The following is a 19511-nucleotide window of genomic DNA, read 5'->3' on the forward strand; positions in this document are numbered from 1 at the left end:
TTTTTGATAATTTTTGTATTCTTGCAGTTGAAATTAACTTCTAATAGAACTCATTTTCACTTACACGTTATAAGTAATTCATTTTTAACTGTTTTTGATACATTATCCTTCATGTCTAATTATATAATCCTTGCTACTTTGATATGCACGATTGTGTAACTAAGATTTTTGCCATATAACTGACGAAATCTAATATCTCTTGCATGCACTGTTTAATAATCTATAACAATAACTTAAAGTTAAAGTAACTTAGATAGAGATTTGTAGGTATTACTTAGTATCAGAAAGGGTATCAAATACACGAGTTTACCGTTCATAGACAGCCGCCATAGTTACGTGAAAATTAATCAGTAAATCTATTAATCTTGTCGAACTTCATTGGCAATTAAATTGTTCTTTTAACTATATATATATAACGACTTAGAGTACAAACGTAACAAATAATTAATACATACTTGATACTCGTTCGTGAATTCCCGCCATTTTTACACGATAGCATAAGCTAAGTGTAGTATAGTGCATAATATAATATTGTCAATTATTCAGTAAATCTATTAATCTTGATAAACTTTATTGTCAATTAAATTGTATTTTTAACTCTATAAATATATATAACGACTTAATCGTAACAAATAATTAATACATAACTATAGTGGTACACGTGATACGGAAGTTGTATAAAGGGAACACTAGATACCGAAAAAAAAAAAAAAAAAAAAACAATATATATATCCATATATATATATATATATATATATATATATATAATATAACTTAAGGATTTAATTTTTGTTTTAAATTTTATTGAATTACATTGGAATCATGACTCTAACCAGAGCAGCAAAGCAAAAGGCTCAAGCTAATGGGAGTGCTGTGGTTCAGGGGAGAACTGAGGGGGCCAGTTGCCCTCTGAATCACAGTCTATTAAAATGCACTGTTTGCTTGATGTTTGCGGAGCAGTTGGGTACGGGACATGATACTGCCAAGGGGGATGTCTTTGTGTGTGCACGATGTAAGGAGTGCAAGGAAATCAGGCGACAACTCAGCGTTGTTATGGGCCTTTATGAGAGCTTGAAGGACAGGGTGGATGCCCTCGAAGGAAATAAATTGAGGGGCCCATCAAGCTCTCAGCTGCCCACATCAACGCCAGAGCTTGCACTTGGTCATCAGGCAACACAGAAGCAGCCCCCTAGGCAGAATGCGCTGGTCCCACAGGAACTAGTAGTTGTTGGTGACTCTATTGTCAGGGAAACGGGGAACATGCTTTGTAAAAAGGATAGGTGGAATAGGACCAGGGTATGTCTGCCAGGGGCAAAGGTTGATGACATTGTAGAGCGGATATCATCTTTTAAGGGCACAAAAGGTGATATAGTTGTACACGTTGGCACGAATGATATTAAGAGTAGGAGACCGGCGGAATTACTTAGCAAGTACAGGTCACTGCTGAAAAAAAGCCGTGAATTAGGGTTGAACTTGAAAGTATCTGAAATTCTGCCCAGACACGATAGGAGGGAGTATATGATGAGAGCCTTGTCGATCAATTCGGCCCTGGAGGGATTGTGCAAGGCTCAAGGGGTAGAATTTTTTTCAGCCTGGACTGTACTTGTTAACAGGAGAGATTGCTTCTACAGGGATGGGATACACTTAAATAGAAAGGGTGCAAGAATTTTTGCTGATGCTGTCGAGGCAGTGTTAGGTGGGTCGGAAAACTGCTAGTTGGGGGGGATACAAGGACTAATAGATTAACAGTAGCCACTGGCAGAGGTGGAAGTGATTCTTGCACTGCTTCTATTGAAATGAGCAGAAGTCTGAAAAACAAGATGCAGGATATTTCAGAGACTGCTGGTAGTCATTGCGTTACAAGTAAACACATGGGTTGTGTTAGGGTAGCTAAGAATAGAAACAGGTGCATGTATACCTGCGTGTACACCAATGCTAGGAGTTTGGTAAATAAATTTGATGAATTTGAGGTATTGCTCAAAACATCAAAGGCAGATATTGTTGGGATATCAGAGACGTGGTGTCACACAGATATAAGTAATGCGGAACTGGAATTTGGGGAATACAATGTGTATAGAAAGGATAGACAGGACAGGAGGGGAGGAGGGGTTATGCTATTAATTAAGAAACACATAAAGTCCAAGGAAGTGAAGCCAGTCGACATCGATGGACAGGGCAGTGCCGAATCAGTTTGGTGTGACATAAGCATAGGGAAATCAAAATTGAGAGTAGGAGTGTGCTATAGGCCTAATGACTCTGATGAGTATAATAAGATATTGTACAGGGAAATAGAGTGGGCCAGTAAATCAGAGAGTCTTATAATGGGGGATTTTAATTTCCCAGATATTGACTGGAATTTGTGGGTTGGTCACTCGCACACTAGCAAGGCTTTTGTGGATTTATTGGATGATTGTTTTCTACACCAGCATGTTCGTGAGGCAACAAGAGGGAGCAATACTCTTGATCTGATTATCAGTAGTGACTCTTCATGCATTAAGAACCTGCAGATAAATGAACCACTAGGTGGCAGTGATCACAGTGTGTTGAAGTGGGATTTACTCAAGGAGGTAACTACCATCAGAGGTAAAGGGAAGGGTTTTTGTTTTCGTAAAGGCGACTATGATGGTCTGAGACAGTATTTAAATTCTATACAGTGGGACCAACTGATGATGTTACCAACAGCAAACTCAAAATGGGAAGCATTCAAGGAACTAATCTTGGAGGCTACCAGGCTTTACATACCAACTAAGAAATATTGTTCAAGGTTTAGGCCTAAATGGTTGTCAGATGAACTAATGAGACATGTGGCAGAGAAGAAAAATGCATGGGATACATATAAATTAATGGGTGACATGGAAGCCTATGATAGATATAAGTTGGTCTGTAACCAAGTCACAAAGGAGATTAGGCAGGCAAAGGCAGACTACGAAAAATCCTTGGCAAAGGATGCAAAGAAAAACAGAAAAGAGTTCTTTACATACTTGAACTCGAGAAGGAAAGGGATGAATCAGATTGGTCCACTGGATATTGATGGTTCAACAGTTGAGGATCCTGCTCAGGTGGCTAACAATCTAAACGAGTATTTTGCATCTACATTCACGCATGAGGAGTTATTCAGGAAGGAGAATGATGTAGGTAAAGTAAACATTGGCAGTGAGCTGGATGATTTGGTAATAACTGAGAGGAAAGTGGAGGAGAGATTGTTGAGGATAAACATAAAAAAGGCACCTGGGGTGGATGGGATCTATCCAGTTATATTAAAGGAGGCAGCAAAGGAAGTATGCAAACCCCTAGCCATAATTATGAGAGCTTCTTTGGACTCAGGGGAGGTACCCATAGACTGGAGATGTGCAAATGTAACCCCAATTCACAAAGGAGGATCAAAGGCTGACACAAGTAATTATAGACCTGTGAGCTTAACTTCTGTTCCAGGAAAATTAATGGAGGCACTGGTGAAAGAAGCACTGCAGGATCATCTAGACAAGACTTCAGTTATAGCTAGGACACAGCATGGTTTTGTTAAGGGCAGGTCTTGCCTGACCAATTTGATTGGATACTATGATGTAGTCACAAAAGAACTGGATGCAGGGAATAACTTTGATATTATATATTTGGATCTTAGAAAGGCTTTTGATACTGTTGCACATGGAAGACTGCTGCACAAATTGGAGCAGTGTGGCATTGGAGGCAAATTGCTGCTATGGATAAGGGGATGGTTGAGTGGCAGAAGACAGAGAGTGGTAATCAATGGACACTGCTCAACGTGGACTAATGTTATTAGTGGAGTTCCTCAAGGTTCAGTGTTGGGTCCGTTGTTGTTTTCGGTGTTTATGAATGATATTGATGATGGGATATCAAGTTTAATGTCCAAGTTTGCAGATGATACAAAGGTTGGCAGGGTCGTCAAGGACACTACTGACGCTATGCTGCTGCAACAGGATCTGGAAAGGTTGAACAGATGGGCTGAGAGGTGGCAAATGAAGTTTAACATTGACAAATGTAAAGTACTGCATATGGGAAACAGTAACCCCAGAGCAACGTATCAACTCTGCGGTACCACACTGACAGTGGTGGAGAATGAAAAGGACCTGGGGGTAATTGTGCAGGGAGATATGAAGTTCTCTGAGCAGTGCAGACGAGCTGCAAGAGTAGCTCATGGTGTCTTGTCAATGATATACAGGAATTTTTCTAGCAGGGATAAGGAGGTGATTATACCCTTGTATAAGGCAATGGTTAGGCCACATCTTGAGTACTGTATACAGGTCTGGAGGCCTCATTTCAAGAAGGATGTAGAGCTGCTGGAACGGGTACAGAGAAGGGCAACAAGATTAGTAAATGGAACAAAGGGTTGCTCTTACGAAGAAAGGCTTAAGTTTTGCAAATTACAGAGTCTGGAGACTAGGCACCGGCGAGGTGATCTGATAGAGGTGTATAAGGCCTTGAATGGTTTGAGCATGCTCAGTGCCAATGGGATTCTTCATCTTTCTCAGAATAATCACCTCAGAGGGCATAAATTCAAATTGAGGAAGGACGGATGTCGGATAGATGTGCGGAAATTTGCCTTTGGCCAGCGGGTGGTTGGTTGGTGGAACCGACTTCCATCACTTGTTGTTGAAGTTGATAGCCTAAACAAATTTAAAGCTCAACTGGACAGGTATTTCGAACGAACGGAGGGGTGAAATGGGAGAGGGTTTTTTTTTTTTTTTTTTTGGGCTGATGCTGAATAAGCTTGCTTTCTTGCATCGTATGCCTCTACTAATGCTAATGCTAATAAAAGGGTTTATCTGTCTGTTAGCATCATAGAGTGAGACAGTGGAACTAAGCGACCCATAATTTGACATCTGGAAATATTCAAGCTGTGCCCCTAGTGGTAATTTTTATTTAAATGCATTAAATTTTTCTTTAGTTACTAAAATTTTTAATTTCTAATGATTATTCTCTCAAAAGAAGTGCCATTATCAATTCACAGGTATCAAAAAGCAGTTGATTTTCTTAAAATAAATGAGACATAGTAATTTGTAGTTTTTGCTTTAAATGAGAATAAAGCTTAAAATCCATTTACTTGGAAATTTTGTAATATTAATTGATGTCAGTGTTATTAATGAAAGAGGTTGCCACTGTAAATTGAAAAATGCAGTTAATGTTACTTAACAAGTTTATTACCAAAGTAAATAAAAGAAAACTTTTAATTAATCAATTTGCTTGGAAAATTTGTAATATTAGCCAGAGAAGTTCCAGTCTGTTCTGTAATACATTTTTGTTTACAGTTAAATTTTTTAAATTCATATTAAATGTTTAACTTTCATAAATATTTGCTTAAGAAACATCTTGCGACTTTCATGCCGGATCACACGAATGAAATAGGATTATTACCATACATCTGTATACTAATTATTAGTAATTTGATTAGTGCAGCCCATGTGAAGCTGGGTGCTCTACTGGTGTTATAGTAAAGGAGTACAATGGAATACTGTTTTATAATGTTTATATTTAAGTCTTGCAGTATTCTGATGGTTAAATTGTAATTAATGTTTAGGAGATTCCTGGTCTTTTGAAATTACTTGAAAATGTGACTGGACCCTTAGAAATTCATCGAGGCATTTTGGATAGGTTAAATCCACTGTATCTTACGGAATATGTAATACCTTCTAAAAAGCATACAGAAACTCTTCGTAAGGAAATCCGTGTTCTTGCCAAGTAAGTAAAATGCAGAAATTGCTATTTCATTTATCTAAAGACTGAATAGTCTTTAGCCTATTCAGTCTTTAGATAAATGAAAATGATATTGAATCTCTAAACCAAACTTTAATTTCTTGTAATATTAATATTTCTTGTAATAAAAACTACATGAGATGAGTAAATATAGACCAATGAGTTTGACTCCTGTAGTGAGTAAGATAATGGAATTAGTGATTCAGGATGCAATACAAAAACATCTTTATAAGAATGAAGTCTTAAAGGATCATGGCATAGCTTTGTGAAGGGAAAATCTTCCCTGACAAATCTAGTCATTCACTAGGTGAAGTCATAAATCATTTGGATGCTGGAAACAAATAAATTAATTAAATAAACCCAACCCACTCCCATATTACACTTTAATTAACGATTAAAATCTGAAATTATTTCTAGCTTCCTAAATATATTCAAACTTTTACTGCAACAGTTCCTGAATTTTTTTTATAGTTTTTGTAGAGTAATTAAATGTGAGCACCATTTATGTAACCTTTTTTTTTTTTTTTTTGCATGAAGATTAACATGGGAATTGATAGGCGCTGAAATTGCTATGAAGTTTCAAATTAAATGTTTTTGTGTAAAGTTCAAGATTATTTGTCTTTCCACTCCCACAAATTAAATATACATCTGCATTCTCACAAATGTTGCTTTTGAAAGATATTTTATATTGCTTTCACAATTAAGGTACGGAAATAGAATACAGCTTTCAGTCAAGGTGAGTGTTAATTGGCAGGAAGTAAGATGCATATTTTACACTTCATGCCCTGTGACAATGCCAAATTTGAAAAAGAATTGAAATTGGAAATGAAGAATAGTATATAATATATATTTATTTATTTTTAGTAGTGTTTGTATCATAAATAAGTAGGAATATGTGCACATCTACATGTTTAAAATTTCATATGCTTAATGTTTTTTTTTTTATGTAAAAATTTACTATATTAATAGACTCCTGTCTATATATTATGTATAATATACATTTTTTAAATTTTCTGAAAGAATTCTTTTTTTATTTTGAAAATAACAAATTATAACAATAATAAACAATAGCATTGTTTAAATATTTATTTTAAAAAAAATAAAAAGATCCATATAATAAGTATTGCAATCCATTAAGAAAAAAGATGAAATCAACATAGGTATTTCCATGCAAAATTCAAAAATGCTCAAAAAAGTTATTTGAATTTTGTTAGGATGCCACTGTTCATTAAATAGTTCAGTGCCAACTCTGCCGGGATAGTGAGCATTCTTCAGAATGCAAGAAGGGAAAAGAGTTTCTCCCAGGGTTCAGTGCTGGCCTCCTCTCTTGTTTCTGATTTTCCTTGGTGATAGTGATGAAGGTATACAGAAAAACCTGTCAAAAGTTTCCTTGTGTTGATTTTAAAGGTGGGTAAGATGGTTAACAATTGAGATTAGGCTGTGTTGTACAATGATTTGAATCAGTTACACATATGGCCTGAAAGGTGACAACTAAAGTTAAATCCTTCCAAATGGGAATTTGGCAGGAAATGCAAAACATTTCCCCAAATGCAAAGAGGGGAAAAGAAATCCAAAGGTGGCATATAGACTAAGGGACATAAAATTAAAGGTGATTCAGTATGAGAAAGCTTTAGGGGTATGATGCAAACAGATTGATAGTACACCCTGGGAGTTCCTGGACACCTGCTTATGCTTCAAGGAATAACCAGGGTGTACTATCAATGATCAATAGCACCTTTGTCAAAAGGGAGATGGATATTATTATATCATTTTTTATAAAACAACATTGAAAAAAAAAGGAACATCAAACTTTTAAAGAGGGTCCAACAAAAGGTAACCAGATTGGCTGAAGTGGTATGAGAAATATTTTAGAAGATGTGGGCTGCAGATTGTGGAGAATTAACACTTCAGTGGCGACCTGATAGAGGTGTTTAAGGCCCTTAATAAATAGAATGAATGAGAGAGAGAAAGAGAGAGAGAGAGAGAGATAGAGGTATTTTCATATTAGCAGGTGAAAAAAGAACAAGGGGATACAAATATAAAATTTTCAGAAGCAATAGAAGATTAGTTCTAATGAAGTTTCTTTGGGCAACATGTTGACAAAGTTCAATTCAGAATAGGTTTTTTCTTTTTGCAAATGGGCAAATTGTGATTGAGTGATTTTTTTTTGGCTGATTCAGAATAAATTTGCTTCCTTGCATCATTTGGCCTGATTAATACTAATAAAAAGCTTATAATAATTGCAACCACATTATAATGGAAAAATTTTATCTTCAAGATGAAGAATAAGATCACAATCTTCAAATAGGTCTCTGGGGTTGGGAAATTCATATTTATAATAACTGCACAATCCTACACCAACCGTTATTAAATAAAATAAATGAATAGCATTGTATTATATTAAAATAATAATGATACAAATAAATGAAATAAATAGAATGATATAATTACACCAGATTAAACTGATAAAAAGGTAACTATCTGTACAATAAAATATGAAATTTTAAACTTCAATGAATAAATTACAATAAACAATGTAGATAAAACACAAGATAATAAAAGCAATAAAACACTGTAGCTTTCAGAGGCATCCACCTCCTTTTTCAACAGCGAGGTTTATCATACAGCACATCCTTAAATATCAGCAGGCTCACAGTTCACAGCATGTGTTTCTACAGGAGCACGGGCAGTATTCTCCCCATGTGCACTGGAACAGGAAATGGCTCGGCAGCGTGCCAGGCAGAACTGCTCATCCCGTCCAAGAATCACCGCCTCAAAGAGGGGATGAATGCAGATTCCCCTGTCTCTATTAATGGTATTGCTCTCAAAGGAGCAAATCCACAAGCTCTCGAACCATTTGTGGTCCCAAAATCTATGTGCCCAGTCCACGATAACAGCTTCATCTGGGGAGATTTGATGGTGCTCCTCCCAGAAATGTTCTGCCACAGCAGACTTCCCATAATCCGCGGTCTTTATCGTGTTCATTGCAGAATTTCCGAGGATAGAAAAGAAGAAATTAAACGTGTCACAGTGGATCTCAGAAAATGCGGCTACCCCCATAGGATCATAAATAAATATATCCAAGAAGCGGAGCACGGACGAAGAGAACTGTTTACACCAGTTGCCACCGCATACATTCCCTACTCATCAGAGATAAGGTGGTCTGTTATCCATCAGGATACAGAATTGTAGCTGCTTCCAGATCTCCCTGTGCTGCAATAATAATAACTGACCCACAGTTGACAGTAACTGTAGTGTCTACTTTGACTACATCATATGGTGTATGTGCGGAGGTTATAGGGGGATTTGGTCGAGTGTATTTTGTGCCCTTGTATTGTAGGCCATCGGAATTTATGGCAGTGTTTATAAGATATCTTGAGCAGGTTGTAAGTACACTTGGATCAGTTCATTTAATTGTTGGTATGGATTTAAATGCTAGATCTACTCTGTGGGGTGGCCAGAGCTCTGATGACAGAGGTATAGAGCTGGAAGAGTTTTTGGCTACTGCAGACATGGAGGTGATTAATGATTCAGAACAACTGCCAACGTTTTCCTCTGTAATTGGTGAGTCCTTTATAGATGTCACTGCTTGTTCTAGATCCATCTTGAGGATGGTTAAAAACTGGAGGGTGCGGGAATGCCTCACAACTAGTGATCACAGAGTGATCACATTTGATATTACTACAGGGGAGCCTATGAGGCACTGGAGTGATGTCGGTAGGTATTCTATGCGTGGTGTAAATTGGATCAGGTTTCTCACTCTATGGAACTCCAAAATTGATCAATCAGATATGTGGCATGATCTGACTGCGTCAGAGAAAGCCTGGAAATTAACTAGTGTGTTGCAGGACCTATGTAAACAGTGTTTGCGGAAGAAGAGAAGACCGCAAAGATCGGTACCTTGGTGGACACCAGAACTTACGCGTATGCGGAAAGATCTACAACATGCGCGTAAGAGGTATCAATATGAGAGGAGGTGTTACTCTCAGGAATCTTTTGAGCTGCGGTTGCAGTATCAGACTAAAAGAAATGATTATAAGAATAAGATTATGTTATTAAAATGGGCTTCTTGGAGAAATTATGTGCAGGAGAGGGGCTCGGCTGATCCTTGGTCTTCTGTGTATAAGATAGTCACCGATAAAATCTATGGTGGTGAAATTATGTCCACGTTTGTGGCGACTGACAGAGTGACCTTGGGATGGGCTGACTCCGTCTCCTGTTTGATCAATTCAATTTTAGTTGAAGATTCTCCTGATAATTTGCTGCAGAGTCAGATTGTTCGGGAGAATTTAGATTATGTAACTAGTGGGAGTGAGCCTCCTTTTGTTCCCGCTGAGCTCGAGTTAGCTTTACAGCAGACCAGGGAAGGTCGTGCTCCAGGACTGGACAATATTGACACTGCTGTGGTGAGGAAAACGTGTCAGGCGAGTCCTGATGTGTACCTAGACCTTTTCAACACATGTCTTTGTGAAGGAGTATTTCCGGCAGTATGGAAGACGGCTAACTTGAGGGTTATTCTCAAGAGTCCTGAGAAGCCCGTGGATGAGCCTCGTTCATATCGCCCAATAGCTCTTTTGTCAGTTATCGGAAAGTTGTTGGAGCGGCTTGTTCTTGGTCGGCTGATGGTTCATTATGCTGGTCAGGGGCTGGTGGCCAACAATCAGTACGGTTTCAAGGCTGGCTCCTCTGCTGAGGATGCCATTTATAATTTGATTAAAGGCGTTAATGAGCTGCCTGGTCGATATGTCCTGGGCTTGTTCATGGACTTTAGGGGGGCGTTTGATGCTCTGTGGTGGGGCAGTGTCCTGCGCAGGGCTAGGGCGTCCCTCTGTCCGGGAAATTTATACCGTCTTCTTGAGGACTATCTCCGAGAGAGATATGTGCTCATTTGTACTCCTTTCATGAAGTGTGAGAGAAGAGTTTATAGAGGATGCCTACAGGGTTCGGTTCTGGGGCCGACTCTCTGGAATTGGGTTCTCGATGAGTTCCTACAAATGCAAGCTGTGGAAGGTACGACCAGAATAGCTTATGCTGATGATTTAGTTATCTTGGTGTGTGGTGAGTCCCGCCGGATGCTTGAGGAGCGTACAGCTGCTTCTCTAAGCCAATTGTTGAATTGGTCTGCTCAGCATAAGCTGGAGGTCTCAGCAGAGAAATCTGTAGCAGTTCTCCTGAGGGGACGCCTCAGTGGAACTCGCCATCCTTTGTGTCGTTCTGGTGATCTCTCGCTTAGAGTGGTTAATAAGACTAGGTACCTGGGTGTTGTCCTGGGAGAGCGACTTTCTATGGTAGCACATGCTGCCTATGTCCGAGATAAGGTCAAACGATTATATGCCAAACTCCAGCGAGTTACGCGTGTTGAATGGGGTATAAAGGGTGGTGCCCTCCACTTACTTTATGATAACATCTTTATCCCGATTTTGACTTACGCTGCTGGGGCTTGGGGAGGGTATATAGAACATTCTCATGTTCGTAGAATCTTGTCTTCGGCACAGAGGTTTGCTCTCTTAGGTATAACCAGGGCTTGCAGAACTGTGTCCACAGATGCTTTGTGCGTCCTTGCAGGGAAGATGCCTGCGGAATTGGTTGTGGCGCAGTTTGCTCTGCGATATGCCCTTAAGCGGGGGATTACCAGAGTGATTTTTGGCATCCGGTCGTGCCCGGTGGGGCGGTCGGCTGTTTTCCCTGGTATAACAGCGGAACGGGGGCGAATCAATGATGAGTTGAGTACCATATGGCAATTCCAATGGACAAACTCTGAGAAAGGTCGTCATTTGTATACCTTTATGCCCTCGGTCCATACTGTGAGTAGGGAGCGACGTTCCTGGCTCCAACTTGGGTTTGCAGCTGCTGCCGTCGTTACGGGGCATGGCCTGAGGTCAAGGCTGTTTCATTTCAGGTTGACCCTTACGGAGTTCTGTGAGTGTGGAGAGACTGAGACTGGCCTTCACATCTTGCTATATTGTCCTCTATATGAGGATTTAAGAGCGAGGTTGGACTTTGGGACACTGGCTCTCACTGAAGAGAATTTGAAGTATATTTTTGAAAATTATGAATTGTTTTGTTCTTTTTTAAGATTTGTTAAATTGGCTTATAGTCGCTGCCGGGCGATGCCCGGGTGGTAGTAGTGACCTACCTCCTCGTGGTGGGGATGGTAACTTGTGGTGAGTGATGTGATTGCCCCTCCCCACCACAAGGCTGAATGGTCGATTAGTATTGTTTTGTTTCATTTGAGTTGACCATTTGGTCTTTATATATTTGGTTTTTACAACTAGGTTGAGACTGATATATTAAATGAGAATTGGTTGCATATGGATGAAAATCCGGGTGGCAACCGAGATGAAAGCTCACTCAAATGAAAAAAATTCCCTACTCATCATCATCATCATCATCATCAGCCATTTTCAATCCACTGCAGGATGAAGGCCTCTCCAGCAACTTTCCAGTTCCTTCTGTTTTGAGCACTGGCCATCCATTTACTACTCAAAAACTCATGAATTTCATCTATCCATCTCCGCCTTTGTCTTCCAGGTTTTCTTCTAGCTCCTCTTGGGTACCATTCTGTTATTTTCTTAGTCCATCTGTCATCATGTCTTCGAGCTATGTGTCCTGCCCAAGACCATTTTAGTTCTTTAGTTTTGATAAGAATGTCCTTTACTTGAGTTTGCTGCCTAATCCACGTGTTTCTCTTCTTATCTAACGGTCTGATTCCCAATATAATTCGTTCCATTCTTCGCTGTGTAGTTCTTAGCTTCTGTTCCATTCTTTTGGTGAGTGCCCAAGTTTCCCTTCCATAAGTCATGGTGGGGAGTATACATTGGTTCATTATTTTACGTTTCAGACACACTGGGATATTGATCTTCAGTATGTGACTATATTTCCTGAATGCTATCCATCCAAAATTTATTCTTCTCTTGACTTCCAGCCATTTATCATTATTACAGCTAATAACTTGTCCCAGATAAGTATATGACTCCACCTTTTCAATTACTGCTCCTTCAATCATTATTTCCCTTTCCGTGGCATACTTGTTCATCATTACTTTTGTTTTAGCCATATTCATCTTTAGTCCAAAATCCTTACTAACTGTGCATAACTGATTAAGATTTTCCTCTAATTCTTCGGGATCGTGGCTTATGACCACAATGTCATCTGCAAATCGTAAATGGTTTAGGTACTCTCCGTTCACATTGACTCCTTTCTGCGACCAGTCTAATCTTCTGAAAGCTTCCTCAAGGGCAGCAGTAAACAGCTTCGGAGATATTGTGTCTCCTTGTCGAACTCCTTTCTCGATTTTAAATTTGCTACTGTCTTTGTCTAGTCTAATAAAGGATGTAGCACTCTCATATATTTTCTTCAAAATCATAATATATGGAGTATCTATGCCTTGTCTTTCCAGTGCCCGAAACATTGCCTTATGCTGTATGGAGTCAAATGCCTTTTCATAATCCACAAATGCCAGGCATAATGGTGTTTTATATTCATTTGCTTTCTCCATTAGCTGTGATATTACGTGAAGGTGATCCATAGTTGAGAATCCTGTCCTAAAGCCAGCTTGCTCTTTCAGTTGATTCTCATCAAGTATTCTTTGTAATCTGTTAGTAATGATCCTTGTGAACAACTTGTAGATATGGGATAACAAGCTAATTGGTCTATAATTTCCAATTTCTGATTTAACTCCTTTCTTATGCAGCAAAACTATGATTGCATTATTCCACTGCTTAGGCATCGCACCTTTTCTAATGCACTTTGTGAAGAGCCTTGCCAGTTTTTGTGTTATGTCTCTTCCTCCCAATTTTAACAACTGTACAGTAACTTCATCTTCCCCCGGGGCTTTCCGATTCTTCATTTTCTTCAATGCATGTTCTACCTCATCAGGAAGAATATCGGGTATGTCGTATGTGTTGCTACTTTGCAATCCATCTTCCCCACTGCTTGTATCATTCCCTCGCTCCTTGTATAATTCTCTATAGTAGTCTTCTGCTATTTGAATTATGCCTTCTCTGCTGTTTATAAGTACACCATCGCTATTCTTCAGTTTCAGTATCATTTGTCTTTCTGTATTACTGCTCGTGGCTGCTGATTTAAATCCTTTGTTTTCCCTTAATGCTTGTTCTACTTTTCTTGTGTTAAATCTTCTTATGTCCTCTCTGAGTCTCTTTCTAATGGCTTTGCATAACTCAGTATACTCAATTTTCTCCCTATCAGTGTTTTTCTTGCTCTTCATTTGTCGTCTTTGGTTCATCATGACAAGTGTTTCTTGACTAATTTTTTCTTCTTTGGATTTCTGTTTCCCTATAGGTTTCTTGGGCTTTATCACTTTCAAAAAGTTGTAATATTCCTCATCGATATCTTGGTCCTCAGCAGTCTGCAGAAGCTCATACTTGTTCTTAAGTTCCAGTACATACTGCTTTTTCTCCTCTTCTGTTATCTCAAAGACCTTTGTATTATTTACTCGAGTCAGTTTTTTCCTTTCCTTTCCTACATTTATATCAAGTGTACATCTTACCATTCTGTGATCACTTCCAACATTTACCTTATTCAGGATGGTAACATCAGTCACAATATATCTTCTGTTAGTGAGGATTAAGTCGATTTCATTAGTTGTTAATCCATTTGGACTCTTCCATGTCCACTTTCTGTTCACCCTTTTCTTGAAAAAAGTGTTCATTACTAACATTCCTTGAGATTCTGCAAATTCCACAAGTCTTTCACCTCTTTTATTTCTTTCACCAATTCCAATATTTCCTATAGTTCCTCTTTCTGCGCTGTTTTGCCTTTTTCCAACCTTAGCATTGAAGTCCCATATAATAATAGTGTAGTGGGTTTTCTGCTCATCTAGAAGACTCTCAATTTCAGTGTACATTTCTTCAACCTCTTCATCATCATGGCTCGATGTTGGTGCATAAATCATTATAATCTTTAGCTTGTACCTCTTAGAAATCTTGAGTATTAGTCTTGACACCCTTGGTGATGTACTTTGAATTCCAAAATGTTGTTTTTAAAATCTTTATGGACCAGAAACCCAACTCCACTTTCACTCCTTTCACTGTTTCCATTGGTGTACAGCAGATTTCCACTTGATAAACTTATAAGTGATTCATTTCTTCTTCTTGTTTCAGCCAAACCGATGATATTCCAATTCACATTTTCTAATTCCTTTTCCAGCTCTAATATCCTGTCTTCACCGATGAGTGATCGTACGTTATAACAGGCCAAGTTCAATTTCCGTGCATGGCAGCCTGGTCGTACCCAGAGATTCTTAGCACCCTCTGCTTCCACTCTGATCCTCTCGCTGCCGTAAGAGGGAGAGTGAAAGCTGCTGGGGACTGAGGGCTATTTGTATTGTTGTGCTCTCATTGCTGGAGGGTTTGGTCTTTTCCTCTTCACGCTGACCAGGCGTCTTGAAGAGAACCACTCTACACGTTCGTTGCCACCTAAGTGACGTAACAGGGCTTACCATCGAGAAGGTGTGCATGAGTGGATTTTAGGGAGGCAGGCCAACCGGACTTCTCCTAAATCTTCTGTAATAGAGAGATATTGGATCCATCAGTGTTTTAGGCTGAGTGTCTGATAACACACAGGATACCTGTTCCCCTCTAAGCCCCCATTCCCTACTATCTGGGCCTAACTGAGCATATAGCTCGGGTATTGTGCGATTGCCAGGGCAGAGATTGCACGCAGTTGTGTCACTCACAGGTCAAGGACCCCATGACAAGGGAATGTACAAGTGAGGTCGTGTATGAGATAAGGTACCCGGATTGTGGGGAATGTTATGTTGGTGAAACGGGACGTCGGTTTAAAAATTGTCTGGGGGAGAATATACCTTGCCTAAACAATTATTGAAATAAATTCATTAATACATTTAGTAAAATTAAATTTCTCCAATATTGATAATTTAACATAACTGCACACACAACTTTTTATCAAAGTTTTAGTAATGGAAAATGATGCAGCAAAGGTAACTTATACAGTTTAGCCAAAAAAAAAAAAAAAAAAAACCCCCTTCCTTGTCCATCCACTCCAATAATTTGTGTAGTTCTTTCTTGAATTTATTGAAACTACTCACTTCCACAACAACAGATGGAAATTTGTTCCAACAGTCAACTACCTTCTGGCTGAAGTCAAACCTCCACACATCTGTTCTGTAACCATCTTTCCTTCATTTGAATTTATGCCCCCTCATATTTGTAGTTGTAAGAGGGGGGGGAGAATACCATCAGCATTGAGCTTGCTGAATCTATTCAGAGCCTTAAATGGCTCACCCAATCATCTTGCAGGTCCCTATTCTCCAGATGAAGTTTCCTGAAATTAAACCTTTCTTGGTAAGAGCACCCTTTTGTTCCTCTCACCAGTCTCATTAATCTTCTCTGTGCCCATTCCAGGAGATCTACATCCTTCCTAAAAGGAAACCTCCAGACCTATATGCAGTACTCAAGATGTAGGCTAACTGCTACCTTGCACAGTGGGATAATCACCTCCCTATCCCTGGTAGCAAAGTTCCCATATATCATTGAAAAAAACCCTATGAGCTCTCCTGACAGCCTGTTTGCACAATTATCCCACATGTCTTTTTCATTTTCCACTACCCTGAGTTTAGTATTGCATAGTACATTAATCTGAGATTATTGCTGCAGTAATATCAAGCTGAGATTGAAGGCTACTAGGAGAAAGCAACTTAGTTGACTTAGAGAAGTTAAAAAATCCAGAAACATATCAGTTGATGAAAACGTGCCTTAGCAAAAGAATGCAACACATTCATAGGCAGGAGGAGAGGGTAGTGGAAGAGCTTTAAATCTGTTTTGATTGAAACAATCTCAGACGTTCTAGGATATGTAAAATGTCTGAAGAAGAACTGAATGACAGATGAAATTTTGATACTCATGGAGAAGTGCAGAGTATTTAAGAACTGCAACTCTAAGGTACAAGGAGGTGAATAGACTGATTAAGAACAAAATTAAAAGAGCTAAAGAGCTGGATCACAGAAAAATGCAGAGAAACAGCAGCTCTGCAAGAAAAATATTGATTTCAATCTTCACAAAAAGATTAAAGAGATTTCAGGAATTAATAGAAGGGAAAACAATCAATTTCAATCCAAAATGACAAAGGTGAGATTATCAAGGAAGAATCAGAAAAACTGGACATGTGGATCAAATACATAAAAGATCCTCTTCACCCACAGTGAACATGGGTTATTTGACAACAACGATGCAGTGGTAGGGCGATCCATCCTAAAATCCGAGGTGGAGAGGGTGATTAAATCAATGAAGAAGTGAAAAGCCAAAGGATCTGGTGAAATTACAGCAGAAATAGTCAAATTTCTCGACTACAAAAACACCGATATTCTTGTTGAATTATTTAATATAATTTACGACATGGGCAACTTCCCTCGGGCTGACATCAACATTCATCACTCTTCCCAAAAAACTAAACACCAGGACTTGTGGAGACTTCAGACTAATCAGGACATTTTAAAGACATCTTATGCTTAATAAAACCATCCTTAGCAAAGGATTCACAGCTTTTTGCAAAACTAGTGCTCCCATGGTCAGTGGCGGATCTTAACAGAAAATGTGCATTATCTTGAAAACAGTTCATTTGCGGCCCAATGTTCACTGGGCCTTTTTTGCTTATTTAGTTTATACAAAAAAAAAAAGTTTTGTCTTTGGAGTTATATTTTGGCAGCACCCGTGTCCTGTCTGTCTGCATGATTATGAAAGGAAGATGATAAATGTGCGAACAGGTGTTGTGTTATATACCATTTTCAAAGGGGGAGGGGAAAGAGTGTAATTGTTTAAATGTAAGTATAACAGGTGTGCAGTTGGGCTGAGTGCATGTAAAGTGTGTATTGTTCTAACAGGCTCCCTCAAATTATTCTGTAGTGGGGCAACCTACCAGGAATCCCTTCTCCCCTGCCCTGCTGACATCATGTTCACTCTTGACACCAGCTGAAACTGAACCAACTTGACTCTCCTTCCATCCTGCTGATGTCATGTCCCCTCATGACATTGGCTTCAGCTGGCCTAACTGGTGTGGCATTACTAACAGAGAATCACTGCATGTTCACAGTGCGATCTCTTCTCCCATGTAGGGCACCCTGGCATTATGACTTTAAATCCCTATGATCCCTGTCTCCCTTTCCCAGCCTTTTCAACCGATGCACTTTACCACAAATCTTTTCCTTTTTTTTTTTTTTTTTTTTTTATGTAAACCCCAAACACAAGAGGTATTAGAACTATAGACCTTAGTACCGTGCTTGGGTTAGAGGTTGTGAAGATGAAAGGAGATATTTGTAGACATTAGACTTGAACTTCTGTAGATTGTAATTTTCAGGAAATACGTATGAAGGAAGGTTGTTCCAGAAAACGGCAGTTGAATGAATAAATGAGGAAGATGAAAAGTTGGTTCTGTGGGTTTGAAGTTGGACAGTAAATGGATGTTGGCTGGTGGCGGCATGTGTTTGGACTGTTTTGAAAGAGAGAGAGCGGGAATTATAGAAGCCAATTCAGAGGAACAGTGCCCATGGAAGTATCTGTAGAAAAGGCATGCAGCAGAAACAGTACGTCTATGAGAAAGCGAGTGGAGAGACTCTGTTAGAGATGAATCATTAATTAACCTAACTGCCCTCTTCTGAAAGGAATCAAGAAGCCTGAGAGAGGTTTTGGGGGCACCACCCCAGATGTGGGAACAATATCCCATGGCAGCGCAGATTTGCGATTTATACAGAGTTGAGCAGCTGTTTGGAAGAAAAGTAACGCCGAAAGCGAAAGAGAAAACCAAGTTTTTTAGATGCAGAGGAAGCAATATTTGTAATGTGCTTGTACAAAGAGAGATTAGAAGTCAGGGTAATCCCCAAAAGAGATATATCATTTTGCCTAGAAATTGGAGTGTCACTAAAGATAAGCATAGGAGCAGAAGAATCCTTTTTGCGAGATATAATACAAGACTGAGTTTTAGAAGGGTTGAAATCAACTAAGTTGTCTTTGCCCCACTGGAGAATTACCTGGAGATTGGCATTTAAGGAATTTGTAGCAGATTTTCGAGAAGTTGAAGCTGATTGAACAGGACAAGGTTTCTCAAAATGGAAAGTGGAATGCAATGTGCTATCATCGGCAAAACTGTGGATAGGATTTCCAGTCAATGGAAGAAGGTCATTAATATACAACAGGAAAAGAGTGGGGGAAAGAACTGAACCTTAGAGGACACCGGCATTAGTGGAGAAGTTAGAAGACAGAGAGCCATCTACCATCACACTCAGTGAGTGATCAGAGAGAAAACTAGATAACCAATTACTAAAAACAGTTGGCAAACCATAAGAGGGAAGCTTGTTTAGAAGACCTTTATGCCAAACACGATCAAAAGCCTTTGAGGTGTCAAGAGCAACTACTTGTGTTTCACCGAACCTTTCCATTGAATTAGTCCATAAATGGGTAACATAAACCAGAATATCACCAGTGGATAGACACTGACGGAAACCATACTGGCGATCGTTGATCAGATAGAAGGTTTCTAGTTTAAGAGTTGGTGGTTAATTGATTTCTCCATTACTTTAGAAAGAGTAGAAGTAATTACAATGGGATGATAATTGGATGGGAGGGATTTGTCACCCTTTTTAGAACTGGCTGGATATGAGCAAATTTCCAAGCAGAAGGAAAAACACCTTTGGAATAAGAAAGTGAAAAAAGGCAGCAAAGAACAGGAGTAAGTTCAGGAGCACAGGTTTTGAGAACCAGTGGAGAAATACCATCAGGACCTGGTTCTTTGTTAGTATCAAGATTCATAAAAATCATTCTGACATC

At 39.1% G+C, this 19511-nt stretch overlaps 1 protein-coding gene across 6 annotated transcripts in view; it reads left to right on the top strand.

Moving 5' to 3' along the window:
• Positions 1-19511, top strand: part of LOC150087516 (laminin subunit alpha lam-3-like) — a 746420-nt gene that overhangs the window by 528340 nt on the left and 198569 nt on the right. For all 6 annotated transcript variants that reach the window (XM_090371226.1, XM_090371225.1, XM_090371229.1 and 3 more), the window contains one exon: positions 5537-5697. In XM_090371226.1, coding sequence (XP_090227352.1) covers positions 5537-5697 — 161 coding nt within the window. The remainder of the gene's footprint in view (positions 1-5536; positions 5698-19511) is intronic.

This window comes from Mastigoproctus giganteus, chromosome 4 (assembly GCF_048544385.1).
Source record: "Mastigoproctus giganteus isolate SK-2022 chromosome 4, ASM4854438v1, whole genome shotgun sequence".
In the NCBI taxonomy this organism is placed as follows: domain Eukaryota; kingdom Metazoa; phylum Arthropoda; class Arachnida; order Uropygi; family Thelyphonidae; genus Mastigoproctus; species Mastigoproctus giganteus.